Raw genomic sequence first — 19,713 nt, 5'->3', positions numbered from 1 at the left:
GGGTCGAAGCATAGATAGGGCACCAACAAGGTTGTAAGCTCAGTGGACGGGCCGAGGGGGTCTCACCTCACCATCCTGTCTCTACAAGAGCGGAACTTCCGTCCGTGAGGAGTGACATCCCTACGATAGGTTGTGTAGCAGCTCCATTCATTCGATGGATCAATTGTCGATGCGCCAAAGACGATCTCTCCTTTCTGCTGGCCATCCTTTCACCTTTCCCTTTTCTTCACCCACGACATTTTCATAAGGCAGATGCTGTATCAGTACCAGTCGGACCTGTCAGCTCAAAGCTAATGCATTTGGTTATGACACGACAAGTACGTCTTGCTCGCCTCGACTTCTATTGCACGGACCGACCTATGCCTACAAGGCGTTATGTCCTCGTCACTTTGGATCTCTGATGCGTCTCCACTATTCTTCTACTCGCCTGCCTCAGCTTATTTTGCCGGCCAGAATCTAGCTGGGTGGACGGGTCAAGATGGAACGTCAGCGAGCGGTGTGGCTGGGATCCCGTCAACATATCATACAACGAGGGGCATAGCCTCAGTCATCCTGCCTTCTATATATGGTTGGTGAAATCGCATCTTATTGTCCCTCAGTACCGCTCAGGTTCACGCTCCAACATTTTCACCCGTGTCACATGCTTGCACTTTCTGCTTGTCACCTAGCTTGATACTGATCAGAGTCTGTCCAAAGCCAAAACGTTCAGTCCTATATTCACTACACCAGACAACTACAACATCTCTCTCCAGGTGAACACCGAGCCTGCACTGCCTTGGACATCGGGCCAGAATTGGACTTCCCCTCGCCAAGATTTTAATCCCCAAACGTTCCAGTTGGATGTGATTTGTGAGGATGGACAGGATGGCGATTGCGCAGATTTCGTGCTCGAAGGTGCTTGGATCGGGACGGAGCTGACGCCCAGTGGGTGAGTTTCGGGTAATGGAGTCATGTGCTATTCTGTCTGCAAACTGCACGGAAAATGCCGAGCTTTTGTCTGCACAGGTTCCTCTTGCTTCTGTATAGTAGCAGACATGCACGGAAAAGGTACTCTTGGTCCACGGTGGTTGGGTCGATGAGCCGGTGATCGTTGAAGTCATGGAGTCCTGACACTCTCGCTTACATGGCCACTACAGCGCCCCAATGGACAGCGTCACACTGGACGACTCCTCCCCTTTGGTCCAGTATACAGGCTTCGCGCCGGTAGGTACGAATAACGAGATCGTCCAAGTGACTTCGGCAGACTATGATCACACTCTATCGATGACAAGTGCAGAAGGTGCCACAGCTCAGATCACCTTCACAGGTAGGTCGTGATGCTATACCCGACGATGCGATATTCATGTATCTTCTCAGGCGCCTCACTATCCATAAGCGGAGTAACAGCACCTTCGCTATCGACATACACTGTGACACTTGATAATCACACGACCGCCACTTTCGATGCCAACAATAGCGTTACGGCACACAACACGCTTCTGTACTTTGTGTCCAATCTCGATACTACCGCGACTCACACCCTGATGTTGGAGAGTGGGGGAGGGCTGGTCATTGACTCTTTCACAGCTAATGGACCGAAAGGCGGAGTAGGGTTTGGGTGAGTTACAAAGCATTCCCTCATTGCGTAGATAAAGCCTCCAGGGTTTTTTTTGGGTGAGAGCGACCATTTGTCCGTCAGCTTCAAAGTTGGACTGGCATGGTCAACCGTCATCCTGTGCGGAAGGAGAAAACTCGATCGGCTGGAATAGGCTAACAAACATGTCGTTCTGTACTCAAGAGGCAACATCAATGGAACAGCAACTACTTTGGGACCCGGATCTGCCACAGCCACATCTGCGAACAGCAACGGCACTCCACTTGGTAACAACGGTCCCGCCACATCTGGTGGTAGTCCCAACGCAGGGGTGATTGTAGGAGCTGTACTAGGTACCATTGCTGGGCTTGTAAGTCAACTCGCCCATCTCTGCCGACCGATCACCTCGGTCGAGATGTCTGGATTGATACCTGTAACCGTGGATGTAAGAAAATCCAAGCTGAGATACATTGGTCGTCCTCGTCTTCGTTTTTAGGGAATCACTGCCTATATCATTCGTAGACATATCACCCGTCAACCAAAGAAGGATCCGGAAAAGAAAGTGAGTCCGTGGGACGAAGCCAATTTGTTGCAGAATATGAAGAATGAGGAAGTCCACGTAACGACTGCGGCGAATCAGCGATATGTCTATCGTGAGTGGTACTTCCTCCGTCTTCTATCCGCGCGGCCTCAAAGCATCAGAACAGGAGACGAGCTGATCTTTCTATTCCTACCTTAGCCGGACTCATCGCACATAGCGATCTGAAGAAGAAATGAACGTCATCCCGTTACTGTATCGCACATGGAATTCGTCGCATGCATTTCGTTATACAACTTGCTACCATCCCTGCGTCTGACCCATGCCTTGCAGAATCCTCTCGATGAGCGCTCGTTTCATATATTGTTCTCGCGCGAGTGACCGTATGGACTACCACGCGGACTTTGTCAGCTTTGGCTCTCTTTGCGTTAAGAAGATTCCGGCAGCTGATTGACCCATCAAACCCTCTACTCACCTTCAGATATCTATCCAAATCCACTCTCTCCGCATCCAGAGCACGTGTCATGTGGTAGATCGTATCTTCGATCGCATTGTCTTCCGCGACGAGATCAATGAGTCTATAAAATTGCTCAACATCAGATCTAGCATTAATCGAGGCATTTGAAAATCAAGGTCGGCTTACTGGTTGTGCACTATGGATATTCCGCAGACCAACTCGTCTACGCTGACTTCTCCTCTACCTTCAAGATCCGCAACTCTCTCTTCACCTTGGCTGACGACCTCTGACATCTTCCTCCCCACCGAGTCACACACCTTTCTGACGGCCTCCAGCCGAGCCATTTCGTCCCGTATAGCCGGTTCACCAGTGAGTAGATCTTCGTGTCGCTCTGCCAAGTGTGTTCTTGATGAATCGAGAGAGTGGAGAAGTGGCGGTAAGGAGGCAGTCAGGTGAGGAAGGAGGATTGAATGGAGGTGAAGGAGTGAAGGAGGTGGTGGTTTCGACGGTGGGAGTGGTGGTGGTGATCTTGGATCGGAGAGAGGAGCCTCAGATGGAAGGGGGTCAGGAATGATATCCGGCGATGAAAGTAGATCTTGTACAGGTCGACGAGGAGCAGGTGCGAGGGAAGCACCTTCTTGGTGTGGCGGTTGTCGAGGTTGTTGAGGCAACGATACCTGAGATGGAAGTGGAATAGGTGCAGGCTGGTAATGACCATTTGTCTGAGGAATCATGCCATAAGAGGGTCCAGGTGGTCCTTGACCGTTTGGCGACCAGCCGTTAGTATAGTGAGGCTGAAGATCAGGTCTGGGCGGTGTCATAGATTGTTCCCGCTGAGTCGTATAACCACCCTGGGGAATGGGGACATATGGCCGTTGTGGGATATGCGGCACAGGCGAGTTTAGCGATTGTGGAACTCGTTGAACAGGACGAGTAGGTACAGGTGGAGAGGCAGGATGTTGTGGTGGTGTCGCAGGGGCTTGAGGGGCAACATATACGCCCGACCCTTGACGCGAATGGGATGGTTGAAACAACTGAGGAGGCGGAGTCGGAGCAGGACGATATTGAGGTAACACCTGCTGGCTTTTTGATAAGCGTGGCCACCCGAGGGGTGCGCATGGATGTATAAACTCACTTCAGGGTGCAGATTCGTTGGCACGAAAGTAGGTCTCGCAGGCGGTGGTGGTGGCTGACCTGTCTGCATTTGTACTGATATGGGTATCTGCGAGCTGGTACTAGCTATTGGAGACCGGGAAGCTGTCGCGGGGGACGTAGCTTCAGCAGGTTTTGCGTAAACGGGCGGAGCAGTCGAGAAAACGGATGTGAGTTGCCGCAGAAGACTCTCCACGGATCTGCTCTACACGTTCCATACACGTCAACTTTTGATCTGTCGGAGTGAGTTGCAAGTCTTCAGACTCACCTCCCAACCCCTCCACCATTCTCCAACCACTTCTTCTCGAACCTTTCCGCTGGGCTCCACTTCCCTACCTTTTCTGACTCCCATCTCCTTGGTGGGCACCACGAATGCCAGTGGCGGTGATCTCGGATACTCGTGTGGGATCCAAACGTTCATCGGGATGTGATACGTCACACCTCTGTAGCTGATAGGGAGTGTCCCGTGTAGCAGTAACAGCAGAGCTGTCTGCCCAGAGTCAAATGCTAGATGGTGAGGCAAGGAGCGCATCAGCGTGGAGAACACCCATACGTATACACTGATATCAGGCCCTTCATACGATGGGAGACTCACTAAAGGCGTCAGTCTTTACAGCTATTGTCCGTCTCTCTGCCAAGATCTGCATGACCTCGGAGACCAGCCGATCTCGGGAGGGGTAGGGGCGCAAGACGTTGTGCAGCCATTCCCGTGTGAGATCGAGACTGGACATGATGCCTACTGCCCCACGATATCAGTGAGGAGCAGTGGGACCGAGTGATCGAACGGATCAGCCAGGATGATGATGATGATGATGTTGTTGTTGTTGTTGTTGTTGTTGTTGTTGATACTGTTCTTATGCTTCCAAGCGGCAGAGATAGCAGATGATGAAGTGGTGAGTATCAGTTGATGATAGACGGTGCGAGATGCAAGTCACGTGATACCATTGTCTGAAATCTCCGCAGTGGAAAGTGGAAACATGAAACCTGTGAGTGAACTCGACTATATAACAACCTCGTTCAACGTCGCTAGGATCTCTTCATCTTGCCCCTTTGTATCTCTACTTGGACAACGGCTCGCTAGTCAACAGATCCTTGACTTCTTGGACGAACGGGAAGGCATCGTTGACAGTCTCCTCTCCGCTTCGGTCAGACTGCGCGGACTGCTTCCCCGACATGTCGTTCGGCGGTGGAGGGGGAAGCAGAGGGGGTCGAGGCGCATACCCTCCTCGGATGAAGGAGGATCGGGATGTGTTGGGGTACGCAAACAAACGAGTCGCAAACAACGGCCCACCTAGTATCCAGACCATTCACAGAGGACCGCCTCGGGAGCGAGGAGGACGAGGCGGATCTAGAGGTGCTCACTTAGGGGGTGGTGCAGCTCCTGCTCGCGGAAGAGGGTCCAGGTTCAGACACGATCCGCCGAGTGGTCCGAGAAGCATACGACCGATGCATGATTCCTATCGCCCGGAGCCACCTGCCTTCTCGTCAACACATGGTTCGTATCGACCCCCGTTGTACGTATCTCAAAGAGGATTCAGCCCTTCTCGGCCTACCCGGGAAGAGTCATGGCAACCGCAACGAAGATCCCCGCCCGTGGGTACATCATCCGACAATCGGCGAGAATATCCACGATATGAGTTGCCTCCTCGACCGCACTCGTCTCGGCCGCCCGCTAACGACAATCTCGAGAGACCGAGGCCCGATTCCAGCATAGTTCTTTCCTCTCACGATTTATCAGGTGATCCTTCACCTTCTTCACGTCCTCAGACTCCACCACTTCATATCAAATTCTCAAGTCCATCTGCATCATACAATCCCAACCAAGTTCAAATGATAGACGTTTTATCTTCTCCTCCCCAGTCATCTAATTCTGTTGCGACCTCGCACCCTCTTCCACAACGACTCAAAACGCCTTTAGCAACAGTACCCAGTACTCCTGCTATCTCGATTCCTGACGTGGCGCCTTCTCGCATCACCGAACAACCGGCTTCTTCTTCTTCCAACATACCAGAGGAACCCACACCTCTCCCGCAACCTTCCATAACTAAGATGAAGTTCCGACCGAAGATGCCAGACCCAAAAGGCAAAGGCAAAGAAAAGGAGCACATGCAGAATGCGGACACGAGGATCAAAGCAGAGCCATATCCGGAGGTCAGCGCACAGTCTGTGGAAGAAGAGGATCACTTCATGGACGACGTGAAACCTGGCGTTGACGAAGAGTTGAGAATGGACAATGACAACGTTCAGGTGAGGGAACGACCTAGACGGGAAGGTGTTGTGGCACTCAAGTAAGTCCGCCGTCGACTTCCCGAAATTGATGTACTGATCATGAACCACTATTGTAGCGCATCAGACCTTCCACCGGAGTGTTTTGGACCGAATCCTACAATCAGAAAGCAAGCCAGAACGAAAGCAAGACAGATACAGGCGAACAAGCTTGCGAAAGACGGGAAGAAGATCGTGAAAGCATACTGGCGTGTGGACGGAGTTGCGTATGACTGGATCACGGTACGACCAGACTCCACAACCCCAACGGAGTGTCCGCCTCCTGGGAAGACTTCTGAGGTCAGTCCTCGCTCGAGCAACGCTGTTGTTTCGGCAGAAAAGGCAGATCCGATCGTCGAGAGTCGGATGCCGGAGATCAGACGAGGAGAAGGGCAATCCAACGGAGGGTCTCAAGCCAGACAAATTCTACGAGAAAGCGTTCCTCCAGACATCGAAGGCATGCCCCCACCCCCACCGGCTCCCATAACGAAAGAATATCTTTATGAGATCCCGATTCCTGAGAAATTTGGACCACCGCACGAGCGTCGTGGTTTCGATGAAAGCGGGGGGTTCTTTGTTTGGAGAAAGCGGCGCTATCAAGAAGCAGCCGCATGTGACGCTGATGGGATTCCCACAAGGGCTGTAAAAGTAAAATTGGCCCCAGGTGCTTTGACCTTGTCAGTTCTGGTGAGACCAACCCCGATAGAATCATCTCAGTATTGGACGAACGACATGTTCCCTCATCAACAGGTCATTCCATTTCCGGAACGGTGGACAACAGCCAAAGCACGGAAACGGGTCCATGACGAAGTGAGAAGATGGGAGGAGAAGCAGCGTGAGGCTTTCGCGAAGCAAGACGACAGAGGACGACCTACGTGTGCTGTGAAACTGCAGAGAAGAGACAAAGATATCATGATACTATGGAGGGAGATGACAGAGGACGAGATTGAGAGTTATATCGGCCCGCTCTTCGGGAAAGATGACCGGCATGACACTGTTTCACAGACGATGTCATCGAAGTCAACAGGAACAGGACATTCGCGCACCGCGTCCCCGTCTGATCTATCTTCGCGAACTACATCAGAAGCCCCTCGAACCGTCTCACGAAACGCATTCAATGTATCGCCCGCACCCTCGACTCCGGGCAGACCATCAGAGGTGACTGCTCGTGTAAAACGAGTGCCTGACTCTCCGATCGGTTCTGTTCACAGCACCTCATCTACATTCAAGGAGAAGAAGAAGAAGAGACGAGATCGATCTCAAGCGGAAGTCTCTACCAACGATGACGAGTCGGTCAAGGCGGATAGACCTCCGAAAGTGAAGAAGAAGAAATCGCATCACGATGTCGATATGGCGGAGTCTCCGCCCGAGACAGCGCCAGACAAACGTCTTATTCCCACTCAACCTACAAATTCTAGCTCATGTGATCAAACGCAGACCAAAGCAGTCGACGCCGCCGCATCACCAGCGTTAGCTTCGCTTGTGACCCCGCTCGCGACGATGTCTTCGCCCGAGCTCGAAAACCTCAATGCCAAATTACGACAGAAAGTCGCCGAGATAGCCAAATGGACAAAAGTCTTGAACGAGTATCCGGACATGGCGCAGGCTCTTGATGAACAGGTACGAAGGACTCAGGCGGAGATATTTGATCTGCACGATCTGATCAGAGTGGAGAAGGAGAGGATGGGAGTCAATTAGATCTCTTCTTGACATATCGGTTGACAGATTGTTTGACAACGGAAGGGGAGCATTTAGTTAACGGTGATTCACACAAATCATTCTGTCCCGTGTATGCATATATGATGTGTCATATTCTTCTTCTCCCTCCTCCTCCCACCACCACCACGTAATGACCAAGACACGTACTACTCAGAGACCTTTGAGGATCATGACGATCCTACACCTTTTCTCAGACTGGCTCTGAACCTATCACTCAAACTCGGTCTCTTATGTTCCTCCTCACTTCCTCCATCTTCACCTTTGTGCGTTCGCGTCTGGCTCTTCATTGACACCACACCCTCTTCTCTGGCTTTCGCTGCATTCACCAATCTTTGTTCCAACATCGATACAGCATCCGTCTCATGACTCTCCTGTTCTCCTCCTTCTCCCGTGATATACCCCTCTTCTTCTGCTTCTTCTTGAACATCTCTAGGATGCGAGGTATAGCTGAACCTACTCATAGGTGAAGGAGGATCATCTTCGAAAGTCTTAAGACTCGCGATAGACGTGGCTTCATCCGGAGGACTTTTACTTCTCCTGAGCCCGAGACCGTGATGAAGATCTCCAGCCGTGACTTGACTGATCGCTGTCGTGGCTCTTGGTCGACTTGTCGAAGGAAGGAAATTCGACCCGCCTCGAATAGTGTTGGTTGAAGCTGTTGAGGCTTTCTTCTTCAATACGTTACGCATGGGTCTTTCGAGAGATCGGGACACAGAGGAGGTACGAGCGGAGATCGGAGGAGGCGATGCCGACGGTGGTGGCGCATTGTTGTCATACTGAGGTTGAGGAGGTGACTGTTCAATAGTGGCTAGATCGGGTTTTGGTGGAAGAGTATGCTGCTTTCTGGGCGTCATGGCTCGGACTTTCGACATCAGCGACGAAACGGTCGAGCCAGGTACACCACCACCCCCACCACCACCACGAGCGTATCTCGACGAGAGGGGAGAAGCAGACTCGCCCACTGACGTCGCAGGACGGAGGACGTCGAAGGTCCGTCGAGGAGTGTCCAGGCTCCATCTACCTGGAAGCGGTGAAATCCCCAGACCGTTCGCGTAAGTGGCAGAGGGCGAAGTTGGTTGCCATCGTCTTGCCCTCTCCTCGGAGGTGAGATTAGGTTGAAGAGGGCTGTACAACGAAGTGGCGTTTGACTGTGATCTTCGTGATCGACTTGATCCAGTCGATGACGTCTGAGCCATTCTACTACCTTCTGACAATAGCTTGGGCAGATCTAACATGATTCTCGTAATATCCCTCACATTTTGGTCACTTGCACGACCCGCTTCGCGAAGTAAGAAATTGAGCTTGGTGTGCTCGTCTCGCAATCCGGCTGACTCCTCCATTTGAGCGATTACCGCGATCTGGGAAGCGAGCCTGATCGCCGATTGGACCGCGGTGTTGATGGTCTCCGACGTCCGTGTTGCCGAATGTAACGTTCGGACCATTTCTGGTTGGGCCGCTATAACATCGTAGCCCACTCGTAGTTCAAGAGCTCGGAACGCCTCGAACAGTAAGCGACCATGTTCTGACGATGCGGAAGGGAAATCGAGAGTTGCCGTCGACCTTCCGCCAAGACTCGTACTGCTCCTCATGGGTCTTGGCTCCGTTGTAGGCCCTCTATGGCCGATAACCGATGATGGCCCGCGACCTGTAGAGGGACTGAGAGACGTATCGTGTTCTGCACTGCGTCTTTGCTTAATGCCATCGATAGGCGCACTCCTTGGCGGATTATTATATACATCACGCATACTGGACATCGAAGTCGCAGGACGTGGCATTTGACTCCAACGTTGCCTAGATTGCGCTCGTTGTTCTTCCAGACGCCGAACCACATCAAGAGGGTCTTTGTTATTGCCGCGGTCGCTCTTCGTGCCGACAGCCGACACTGAATCGCCTGGAGCAATAGGAGCGAGTCTTAACCTTGACGCGGATGCCAGATCTCGCTCGCTAACCATTGTACTTATGTCTCGTCGCTTTTGCTCTCGTTCTGATCGTGCTGATCCTGTAATGCTTCGGGTATGATCTGGATCTCCATCAAGAACGCCACCGATCACACTCTCTGCTCGATATCGTTCTCTCGGCAGGCCACGATAGTCGAGATCATTTCTGTCCCGTGGCGGGCCAGTTTTCGATTGACCCCAATCCCTGCGGCCATACTCCGACGTCTCGCCGTCCCTCATACCAATCATACTAGAAGACCTTGGCAGCCCCTCGACGTTCGAACCACTCGTCCGCGATGGAGATGCGATTTGTTCGACTTCTCGGGACAGTCGTGATGTAGATGAGAAGCGATTAGGGATGGGGGAAGATGTGGAATAATCCGTAGGAGAGTCAATGAAGTGGCGCAGTCGAGCAGAACGAGATGACTGTATACGCTCATCGGGGATTTGATTGCTGTAGGGTTTTTGAGGTGAGGGCGTAAACTCCTCCGCTGCATCAGTATCGTTTACTGTCCAATCGAAATTAGCCACTCACCAGACCGCCGTGACGAAAATCTGTGGGCAAGGCTTTTCTCCTCCTACTACTCCCACTCCCGCTCCCTCCACTCCTCTCCCTATCATCCTCCTCTCCTTGAACATCATGGGCGCCATTCGCTCGATGGGAAGGAAGATCTGATTGTGCTTCTGCTTGGACATGTCCGTTGGCGTTTGCCGACGAAAGTGTTGCGCTTCGACGCAAATTCGTTGAAGATAGTATGCCCGGCGAATCTCGAGCTCGAGAATAAGAATCGTGTCGCCGAACAGCAGCTTTCACAAGAGTGGCTCTCTCTTCCAGTTCTGTCGACCGGCGGATCCGATTACTGCTCGCTTGTAGTATACATTCTTCAGCCTCTCGTATCCTCTCATCCAGTTCTGACCCATGCGATGCCCTACGAGGCAATGTATCCTGTCCCGTGTCTTCCTCTTCTGATCTGAGTCCGCTGCCACTTGATGTCCTAGACGTTCTTGATCGGTCCAGCTTGCTCAGGCCAGAGCTCACTGGTGGCAGTGTCGAAGTTGAAGTCCTTTCAGGTGTGGAGAGGCGGGAGTGGGGAGAAACGCCATGGGCAGATGAAGGCGGTCCATTTTGCTGAGAGGGCGCTACATCGTGACTGATCGCCCCATTTTGACTATCACTGCTCGTGTCATTCCCCGGAGATTTTGTGCCGTGTCTCATTCTTGACAAAGGCCGGGCATCGCCATTGAGTGACGTTGCGGGGGCTGCAGAAGAAGAAGGACTGGATCTTGAGATGGAGGGCGAGTGTTTCGGTCGTAGACCTTGGGCATGGAGTTGAGGCGAGTCGATAGTCCGACTGGAACTTGAGCCAGACGCAGATTGGACGCTCGTGACCAACTGAGGAAAGGTACCGGAGGAGTGTCGCTGGCGGGGGGGTGACGGCCTTCGGAGTGAAGATTGGGCGATCTAAGTGACCGTTGTCGAGGGCGACGTATTGTCAATATCGTCGTTCACTTCAGACATGGGTATACAGGTCTACTCACCTGCGCCGGACTCGTTTCTTTCAACTTTGCTTTGGCTTCCGATGGCGGTATCGCTATGTCACTCTCCGTCCCTGGTGGACTAGGCAAGCCAGATATTCTGTCCACCATCCCATTTCTCAGCCTTGTGAACGCCTCTTCCCTTCCATCCCTGTCTTCGATTATTACCGGAGTGTGATCAGGAGACCCACGTCCATTCTCTCCACCATTCATACCAGAATGATCCGAAGCATTGCTACCATCTCTTCTGGTCATATATCCTCCTGCCCAATCCCTTCTACCGAAGTCCAATTTCGGACTTCCCAACCCCACTTTTACACTAGCGAAGCCTGTCGACATCAGAAGATCATGTGGAGGACCTTTACGCCCAGCTCCGCCTCCGAGTCCAAGTGTGGAGTCCCTTGCGTGGTCGTCCGGATGATCGTGATCTGTCGAGTCGGGTTGCGAAGGGAGAGTACCGAGATAATTAGCGGATGGCGGTTGGGATGTTGAGGTGAGAGAAGGACGTTGAGGAACAACTTGTAAGCTTTGTGTTTGTGTTTGTGTGGACGAGGCGGAGGAAGACGCTTCAGGTGATCCTCTTTCTTTGGTGGAGGTAGAGGTAGAGGTGGAGGACAAAGAGTATCCTGACAGATCACCGGTCTGCTCTTGTGCAGAAGGAGAATCCAGTCTGGACGGGGAAGGCATGTCCTTTGGTCCGGTGAACCCTTTGTTTCTCCTACCTCTCCTATTCTCCAGCCGGGCAAGAGAATCCACAGAGAGGCTGGCTACCGAAGGACGGTTGAGCGAAGATCTTACGGTTATCGAGAATCGAGGGGGAGGGAGGAGGGAGCCAGCCTAGGGGAAGTTTGTTGTTGTCCTTGAACCGCCTGTCGGAACTTTTCCCGAAGTTTGACGATCTTCTAGGTCCCTGACGAATCAGTTGACGATCCAGTCGTCGACAGCCTGAGATGCCAACCTCGACAACAGTTCTCGTCCTGTCAGAGAGAGTCGGAAAGGGGAAGTTGACCGAGAACTGATACGGATTCCAAGAGCGGAATGCAGACTCAGCGACATTAGGTTGCGCGGTGACAATCCTCTACAACTATCTTATGTGTCCGCGTTTCTGAGTGAGAAATGATCGACGACGCGTCAAAAGGGGGGGGGACTGGATAGGTTAGGTTAGATTTCGATTACGAACTGCTTTTCTAATCGACATTACGAAAATGAAAAGATTAATCACAAAATTCCTACATTATATCAGCTTTATCTCATTAGGCAGCTTAAAATAACCCTTGTCCATCTGTGAGAGTCCTCACCTCCGAGCGATCGATATCATCTTCATTACTATCTCCTCTGTCCGAACGAAGGTACCTCTCGACGCGCCTCTGCACCGCTCGCATTCTCATAGTCACTCCCCGCCATCCGACTTCAGGCTAGCTTTGGCTAATCTCGTTCTGATCCTCTTCCTTGATCGACCAAAATCAGCAGACATGGCGCCCCTGTGCTGTGCATCGTCAATCTCCGGGCTCACTGACGACCCTTCCCCGCTGTCCAATCCAGCATGATGTGTCGAGGACTTGCCCCTTTTCCCTATCTCAGCTGTCGGGATCAAAAGAGTTGACGAAGAATCGCTCGAGGTTGACCTTTCGTCTTCTGGAAGTTCCAACATCAGGTCGAATACTTCCCTCTTTGCGGTTTCCGTAGCTTCCTTAGCAGACTTGAATACGTCCACTAATGCCACTCGCTCGTCAGACTGTTGTTGGTCTGCATCTTGCTTGATGCCGATCGTGAGGCTCTTCGACAGAGTTGAGGGCACTGACTCCAAGTCATTGTGCTTCGTGCTGACCTCCTGCAACCTCCTCGAATTCTCCAATATTGCACTGATCGCCACACTTGCCCCTCTCTTCTGTTCGTACATCTCCTTTCTCGGTCCTCTCCCCACGTTGTGACAGCTCCTCCGAACCATCTTCCGCATCCTGTTCCCCACTCCGCCGGAGAACGGTCGAACGGGACAGTTCATGAAATGTAATCCAGCTCTTTCGATAGGCGGGAGCTTGGGCAGGGCCGATTCTGGTGGGAGATTCGGCGGTCGATGATGGATGAGACCGGGTACGAAGTCGTCTGGTGTGGCGTGGTGATGACGTCGGCTTATGTGAGCCATAAGATCTGGGAATTGGGGACCTTCATATAGGCAGTCTGCGGAGGCAGAACAAGAGGTCAGACGATCAGCTCGGTCATGAAACTGACTCACAACCATCCCCTCACTGTCACGGGGTGTGGACAGTATTCTGACGGGGATATGGCCAGGTTCATTTCGACGACCAGACTCACCGAAAGGACATCTGGCTGAAAAAGGCTTCATATGAATCACCAACACATGTCTATAACATCCTTGACGATCATCAAACGTCGCGTTACAACCATCCCACAGACATAGGACTCGATCTTTGTCGTACGTGAGATCAGGGTGTAGATGAGCGTGATGGATGTGTTTCTCGAGCAATGCCCAGGAATTCAGGACGGCTTCACAACCTTTCCAAGCGCAATATGTGGGCCTGAAATCATCCGGTTATCGTCAGTGGCCGTTATACCATCGTTCTCGAGATCTGACAAGAAACAGGAAGATACCATCGTTGATAGTCTCTGAAGAAAAGGCGGACGATGTTCAGGGACAAAGACTGCTCACCTCGCATGGACAAACACCTGTAATTGGATTCTTCTGACTTTCTTCGCTCTCTCCTCTCTCAATGCGTTCTCCTGAACTTCAAGCGCATGAGCTCTTCTCGCTTCAGCTATCACAGCGTATTGATCCCTTCTCATTCTCTCCGTTGCATCACTCTCTGACAATCCTCCCCTCAATCTGTGTGGTGGTAATGAACCGTATGGAGCTCCATTTCCTGGAATGGTCGCTGATCGCCTCCCGCTCGGGTCGACTCGGTACTCAGGATGACTCTGATCGGATCTAACACGACGTTGGACGACTCGTCCGCTATATGGATGTGTTGAGTTCTTAGGTTGTGCTTTGTGGGCTTTCAAGGAATATTTGGCATCGCGTTGAGCACCTCTCGAAGGTTGATATAGTCCATTAGGACGGGAAGGATCGTGATTCTTGGATCGAGGTCGAATATGTCCCGCTTGAGATACAGTCGTGGATATTGACGATGGCGAATGGGGTCGAGGTGAGGAGATTTGCGTCCCTCGAGCTTGCGCAAGGGGAGGCTTTCCCCAGAGTCGCCCAGTAGTACTATCTGAGGGGTGAGGCGGCGGAGGTGGTGGGGCAGCGTATCGTGTATGAGTACGGGGACCTGTGCCACATAGCAATGACGACGTAGGGAAGAGACTGATATCAGCACCACCCATACATTGTGGAGAGGCAAAGGAAGGTCAAAAGGGGCGAAAGGTCGGGTGAAGCAGAAGGTGAAAGGAAGGAAGCACGGAGAGGGTATGAAGAATACATTGGTAGCATTGTTGGCATATTTTCACAATGGTGAAGATGGAAGAAGAGACGAGCTAATACTGATGAATTGTGACGAGGTCTCATATTTGAAAGACTGCGGTTACTCACAGAAAGATTGTGGCTGACGAGATGCAAAGACACATAGGTCTTGGGAAGGGGTCTGCACTCTAGCCATGTCGGGCATGACCAGGCAGATGGAAGCACCTCGATGTGTGAGACCAGAGAGAGAAGGTTCCGGCATTCGGTGAGCTGCCCCGCCGGGCAGTTGAGATCTCTCTGCTTGTCGGCTATGGCTGTTGACGCAGCAGATCTGGCAGAATGGAGATCAAGATATATCGATCCCCTTTCGCTATATCAACCAGTATCTCACCACGCCACTATGTCGATGGAGATCGAGCGAGTACACAAGAACCGAGTGAACCGGTCCGAAGATCAATGTTCAGATCCAATGTGAAGACTCAGCGTCGTGATGAAAGTCAGGTCAGGATGAAGTTGATCAATGGCAACTCGAAATGTATATACAGGATCTTCGTTCTCACAAGGCGTGACTGGTCCCTCGTCTTCAACGATACATGAAAGGAACCTTCTCTTCGATTGACAATGGAAGATCACGGTCGATAAAGGATTGTGTCCTGACCTGACCGTAGCAGGGAAAGGGGAAGGAAACGGTACAAGTACAGTCGAAGGTAACATTCTGGACATCTTCCTGGATTGGCGATTGCTGTTCTACTGTGGCATGCATGCTGAGACATGTGTACATGTCGAGCACGCCTGGCTCGCCATGCGCAGAGGACCTCACTCCTTCGTATCGTATCGAGGACCGTCAATTCATCATCCGTCGTACCTCCTTTGAGCACAATGCACATCAGTGGCAGACACACGACTGTTTGTGTCCTTCGCAAGGAAACAAAAGTGGTAAATACTTTCTTTTGCCGCTTTATCGTTCCTGCAGCCTGTTCTTGCTTCACGTAGAGTTGATAAAATAGAACGATGCATGCGTGTGCTTGGCGGAGATCTTCACCGCATCAGGCGGTGCTATGACTGGCACCTCGCTCTTACGACCTGGCCCTCTTCCCACCACCTCTTCTCCCCTCATTCGCCTCATCCGCCTTTCTCTTCTGGCCTTCCTTCCTGTGTCTATCCCTCTTCTCCTCCTTGATCTTATCTTCCCTCTTCTGATCCTTCTCCCCTACCTTCTTCCTATACTCCTTCTTCCTCTCTTCCTGCTTTTCCTTCCTCCTCGCCACCTTATCCTTCTTCAATGTCTGGATCTGCTGTAACAACGAGACTGCCTTCTTCTCGTCGTCGTCCATGACCACGGCTCGGGATTGGAGATAGGTCGGTTTCTTCTGTTTCGACAGGGCTTTGGTCTTGGATGCGTAAGGGAGGGAAGCTTCCAGTTTACGAGGTACTTTGAGTGTATTGAATCGACGTGTGGTACGTTCGATAGGCTATTCAGATTTGACATAGGAAGCAGACATTCAATCAGTGACTCTGCATCACTTCCGACAAAGTCTGGAGGTGATTACTCACCCTGTACGTCGAATTGACATCGGAAGGCGTCTTGATCCCCTCATCTCGCCGGATTTGACCCGTCAAACGCATACCTTTCCATCCACCTTTGTCTGCCAGCAAGAGCGAGCACACCGGGTTGTAAAGCTTCTTCGGTTCGATTGAATACCAAGCGCGAAGGAAGACGATATCTGTATCATATCCCTTTAGTCAGCTCAACCCCCTTGTCGGCTGATACCAAGTACTAATCAGTACTCACCCCTCATCAGGATCTTGTCTTCGAAGGTCGCTCTGTAGGCTCCGTCTGGCTTGCTCAGAGCTTTCTTGATTTGACCTCTAATCCCCGAAACAGTCTTGATGTTCGCTCCCTCAAACTTGGCCACCTCCAAAGCACTGTTGAACATGTCCTTGATGAACGCCGTGTTTTTGAAGATCTTGTACGGAGTACCAGTCAACTTCAACTTCTTGACGATTTTGGTGGATCGGTCGATATCCAGGACCACTCCAGTAGCTGAGATTCTGAATCCAGGTGTATCGGAGAGGATCGAGTTGAAGGCGCAGAAACCCGTGTTGGGAGCTGAGACGGGTCCGTAAAAGGTTGCGTAGCAGTGCATGTGTTCCGGTGTATATTTGAGGAATCGATTTCGGATCGAATGGTCATCCAAGTGATAGATCGGCATGGATTGGAATCTTCGCCAACCAAGAGAAAAGACGATCGGGTCGTTCGTTTTGAGAGTCTTGGTGAACCATCGATGTCGCTTTATTCGGACCGTGACGTATCCGAATCGCTCCTCGGCCGCCAGGAGACCACCAACAATTATCGGGAATCGAGGGTCGAAGTGGTCCACCATCTCGCAAGGGACATCATTGATCTCCAGTCGAACATACATCCCGGATCGGTATCCTTCGATTTGGGCTCGCGCATCCAGATCCAAGCCCTCAAATTCAGCTTCATTGAGCTGCTTTTGCCTTGCCATCTCCGCTTTTTGAGCATCGTAAAAGTCCATCTTATCCTCCTCGTCGCCGGAATCGTCATACTGTTCATCGAACTTGATCTTCAGAGCTTCCTTCTTCGCAGCGAGAGCGGCTGCGCGAGCAGCCTCGTGGTCGTGACCAGCTGGCTTGACACCGACGTAAGGCACATTGTCTCCATCTTCCTCCTCGCCTCGGCCCTCGTCGTCCCCCTCAAGATCCTCGAAGCCTTCACCATCTTCCTCGTATGCTTGACCATTCTCGTCGAATTCTCCGATAGGACCAGATATGAACAAATCCTTGATTGACTCAAGCATATTTTCGTCTGACCATTTGACCTGGAGTGACTCATGATCCACAGGTTCTTTGACTTGGTCGCCCTCGTCACCCCGGTTCTCTTCGCGGTTGATCCGAAAGAAACCTTCGCGAACCATCCTGGAAGATTCCGCATCTGCTGAGGAAGGTCGGTTCTTGCCGGCTGCGATCTCTTCTGGTGAGAGTTCGTCGCCATAGATCATGGCCATGAGATCTCGTCGTCGGCCCATACGTTCAGCAAAGTTGGTAGCAGCACGTTTGGAAAGGTCGTGCTTCCACTGAGGGACGTTTTCTTCGTCCTCCCCATCTGCAAGTTCTTCCTCATCCTCGTACTCGTCGTCGTCAAGATCGACATGTTGACCATCTTGTTTGAATCCGGTTGCAAAAGCGAGATCATCGAGCTCCGAATCCGAGTCTGCGTACGCTACCTCGCCGTCCCGTTTGTCTGGTTCTTCGTCATCGAAATGAGCTTCCCCATCCTCGTCCTCGAATTCACCCTGACTGTCACTGCCTTCGTCTTCATCGAAATCTGTATCATCTGCGCTCCCAAGGATAGGCCCACCGTTTCTAGGCTCGGCCACACGTCGGATCCGAGCTTCTGGCGCGTCGAGTGGGGCGGAAGAGTGACCAAAAAGTCGAATTTGAGAGGCCTGGATACCATCTGCAAATGTGCGTTCCGCGTCTTGGAGGTCCATAACCATCTTTTCGCCTTCTCCTTGCGGCGCTGGAGACATGGTCAGATCAAGCGCAATACTCTTCACAAGTTGAGCTGAACGAGACTCACCATCTCCGCCTTTTGAGAAACTTCCCGGGACATTGATGTACACCGCATCCTTGTCGTACATCACCCCACCCACATCGCTCATCGGTGCGTGGATCAATTTGGCTTTCTCTCCCATCTTTCTTCTCCTCTCGCTCTCTAGGGTCGGTAAGGGACAGGGATCTGCCAATCGTTCGACCACCTTAATTTCCAAGTCTCCCGCCCCGGGGATATGTATTTTGGCGTTCCTCGGTGGTAAGTTTGGACCTCTCAAATAACCGTAGAGCGTGATGGTTCTATCGATCTTCGGGTTCTCCCTGATCAGCTCTCTGGACGTCATGTCTTGCAATCGATCGGCCAGAAGATACGGATGTTGATTTCTGAAAACAAGCGGGCGGAACTTCATGACGGAGATGAAACGTGACAGGAGGTTGATCTCTGCATCAGGGTATCGACCGTTGATCACACCAGAGAGGGAGAAGAGTTTGGCTCCTTGGTAGATTTCGGTCCAGAATCGATGCTTGAGTCGCTTCTTGGTGTCTTTTAGAGTCTGAGCTTTCTTGATGAGATCGAGATGGGTGAGAAGACCGAGGACCTTTGGGAAACCGTGAGACTGTAGGATATTGAGGAATTCGAAGGTTTCCTATAATCGCAGTGTTAGACTTTTGACGTGAGATGGACGAGAGTCACGACGTGGTGCAGAACTCACCATTTCGAATCCGAAACTTCCGTCAATCATCAACAAGACCAGATCTACCACTTTTCCGAGATCGATCATACTATTCAAATCATTCCCACATTCGACGAACGTGATTCTTCTAGTCTTTCCAGAAACGACAGTAACAGGTCCTTGCGGTTGTGACAAGTTATGTTTCGTGAACCGCCTCACGAGCGATCTCATCAACGTGGACTTCCCGACACCTGGAGGTCCGACGATGCCGACGACGATAGGCGGTGGTGGTAACCTGCCTTCATCCATCCCCTTGCCCTTCTCGGCAGTGACCTTTCTCTCTTCCGGATTACGGTTGACGAGTGGGACATGAAGACGTTTCTGATCTTTTTCCGCTGTACGTCGAGCAGCACGGTCTGCTGAACGGAAGGAAGCTCCTATGAATGCCTATATTTCGATCACGAAGCGCTGGAATCAGCTCTGCTTTCCCTACATGACCATGAGTCGACCGAGGATCGTGACGGTTCACTGAGACGATCGTGATTCACCTTTGGATTGTAATTCTTCCCGCCAGAACGGTCGACACCCTTCGCCGCATCTTTCTTATCGTGCTTTGACCCAGCCGAGGGCTTGTGGTGTGTCTTGTGGGGCTGGTCCATCGTTGAAGTCAACTCGCCAACAGCCAGGCTATGTGCAAGTACACGGTCAAAATATGCATTTACCGCTGTCGAAGATCTTCTAAGCTGACCTTTCTGAAATTCAGTGCGAGAGCGTGGTGGCTGACATCACGTGACCCGCCCGTGATTATCAATTCTTGTGCTTGATATCAGTCAATGCCACGTCATTTAATAATCCTACCTTGTTTCTG

At 51.7% G+C, this 19,713-nt stretch overlaps 6 protein-coding genes across 6 annotated transcripts; 2 read left to right on the top strand and 4 right to left on the bottom strand.

The window, feature by feature from the left end:
* Positions 1-375: 375 nt before the first annotated feature.
* On the top strand, positions 376-2,350 carry IAR55_001141 (uncharacterized protein; the record flags this gene model as incomplete). The annotated part of the gene is made up of 7 exons (XM_066944269.1): positions 376-568; positions 697-928; positions 1,137-1,306; positions 1,357-1,597; positions 1,778-1,943; positions 2,070-2,226; positions 2,313-2,350. 7 exons carry the CDS (start codon positions 376-378, stop codon positions 2,348-2,350), a joined length of 1,197 nt encoding a protein of 398 aa, XP_066805470.1.
* A 61-nt stretch (positions 2,351-2,411) lies between these two features.
* On the bottom strand, positions 2,412-4,451 carry IAR55_001140 (uncharacterized protein; the record flags this gene model as incomplete). The annotated part of the gene is made up of 6 exons (XM_066944268.1): positions 2,412-2,501; positions 2,587-2,689; positions 2,755-3,644; positions 3,704-3,925; positions 3,989-4,227; positions 4,316-4,451. 6 exons carry the CDS (start codon positions 4,449-4,451, stop codon positions 2,412-2,414), a joined length of 1,680 nt encoding a protein of 559 aa, XP_066805469.1.
* A 442-nt stretch (positions 4,452-4,893) lies between these two features.
* On the top strand, positions 4,894-7,683 carry IAR55_001139 (uncharacterized protein; the record flags this gene model as incomplete). Its single annotated transcript, XM_066944267.1, has 2 exons — positions 4,894-6,008; positions 6,066-7,683. 2 exons carry the CDS (start codon positions 4,894-4,896, stop codon positions 7,681-7,683), a joined length of 2,733 nt encoding a protein of 910 aa, XP_066805468.1.
* Positions 7,684-7,871: 188 nt separating this feature from the next.
* Positions 7,872-11,864, bottom strand: IAR55_001138 (uncharacterized protein; the record flags this gene model as incomplete). Its single annotated transcript, XM_066944266.1, has 3 exons — positions 7,872-10,124; positions 10,177-11,103; positions 11,181-11,864. 3 exons carry the CDS (start codon positions 11,862-11,864, stop codon positions 7,872-7,874), a joined length of 3,864 nt encoding a protein of 1,287 aa, XP_066805467.1.
* Positions 11,865-12,567: 703 nt separating this feature from the next.
* IAR55_001137 (uncharacterized protein) lies at positions 12,568-14,519 on the bottom strand (the record flags this gene model as incomplete). Its single annotated transcript, XM_066944265.1, has 3 exons — positions 12,568-13,355; positions 13,491-13,714; positions 13,846-14,519. 3 exons carry the CDS (start codon positions 14,517-14,519, stop codon positions 12,568-12,570), a joined length of 1,686 nt encoding a protein of 561 aa, XP_066805466.1.
* A 1,152-nt stretch (positions 14,520-15,671) lies between these two features.
* IAR55_001136 (uncharacterized protein) lies at positions 15,672-19,504 on the bottom strand (the record flags this gene model as incomplete). The annotated part of the gene is made up of 6 exons (XM_066944264.1): positions 15,672-16,067; positions 16,150-16,319; positions 16,388-18,139; positions 18,200-18,818; positions 18,885-19,292; positions 19,394-19,504. The coding sequence occupies 6 exons, from the start codon at positions 19,502-19,504 to the stop codon at positions 15,672-15,674; spliced, it is 3,456 nt and encodes a 1,151-aa protein (XP_066805465.1).
* Between the last annotated feature and the right edge of the window lie 209 nt (positions 19,505-19,713).

Source organism: Kwoniella newhampshirensis, chromosome 2 (genome assembly GCF_039105145.1).
Source record: "Kwoniella newhampshirensis strain CBS 13917 chromosome 2, whole genome shotgun sequence".
Lineage (NCBI taxonomy): Eukaryota > Fungi > Basidiomycota > Tremellomycetes > Tremellales > Cryptococcaceae > Kwoniella > Kwoniella newhampshirensis.
Note: the sequence above shows the minus strand (reverse complement) of the source record. Positions and strands in the feature narration are given on the sequence as shown.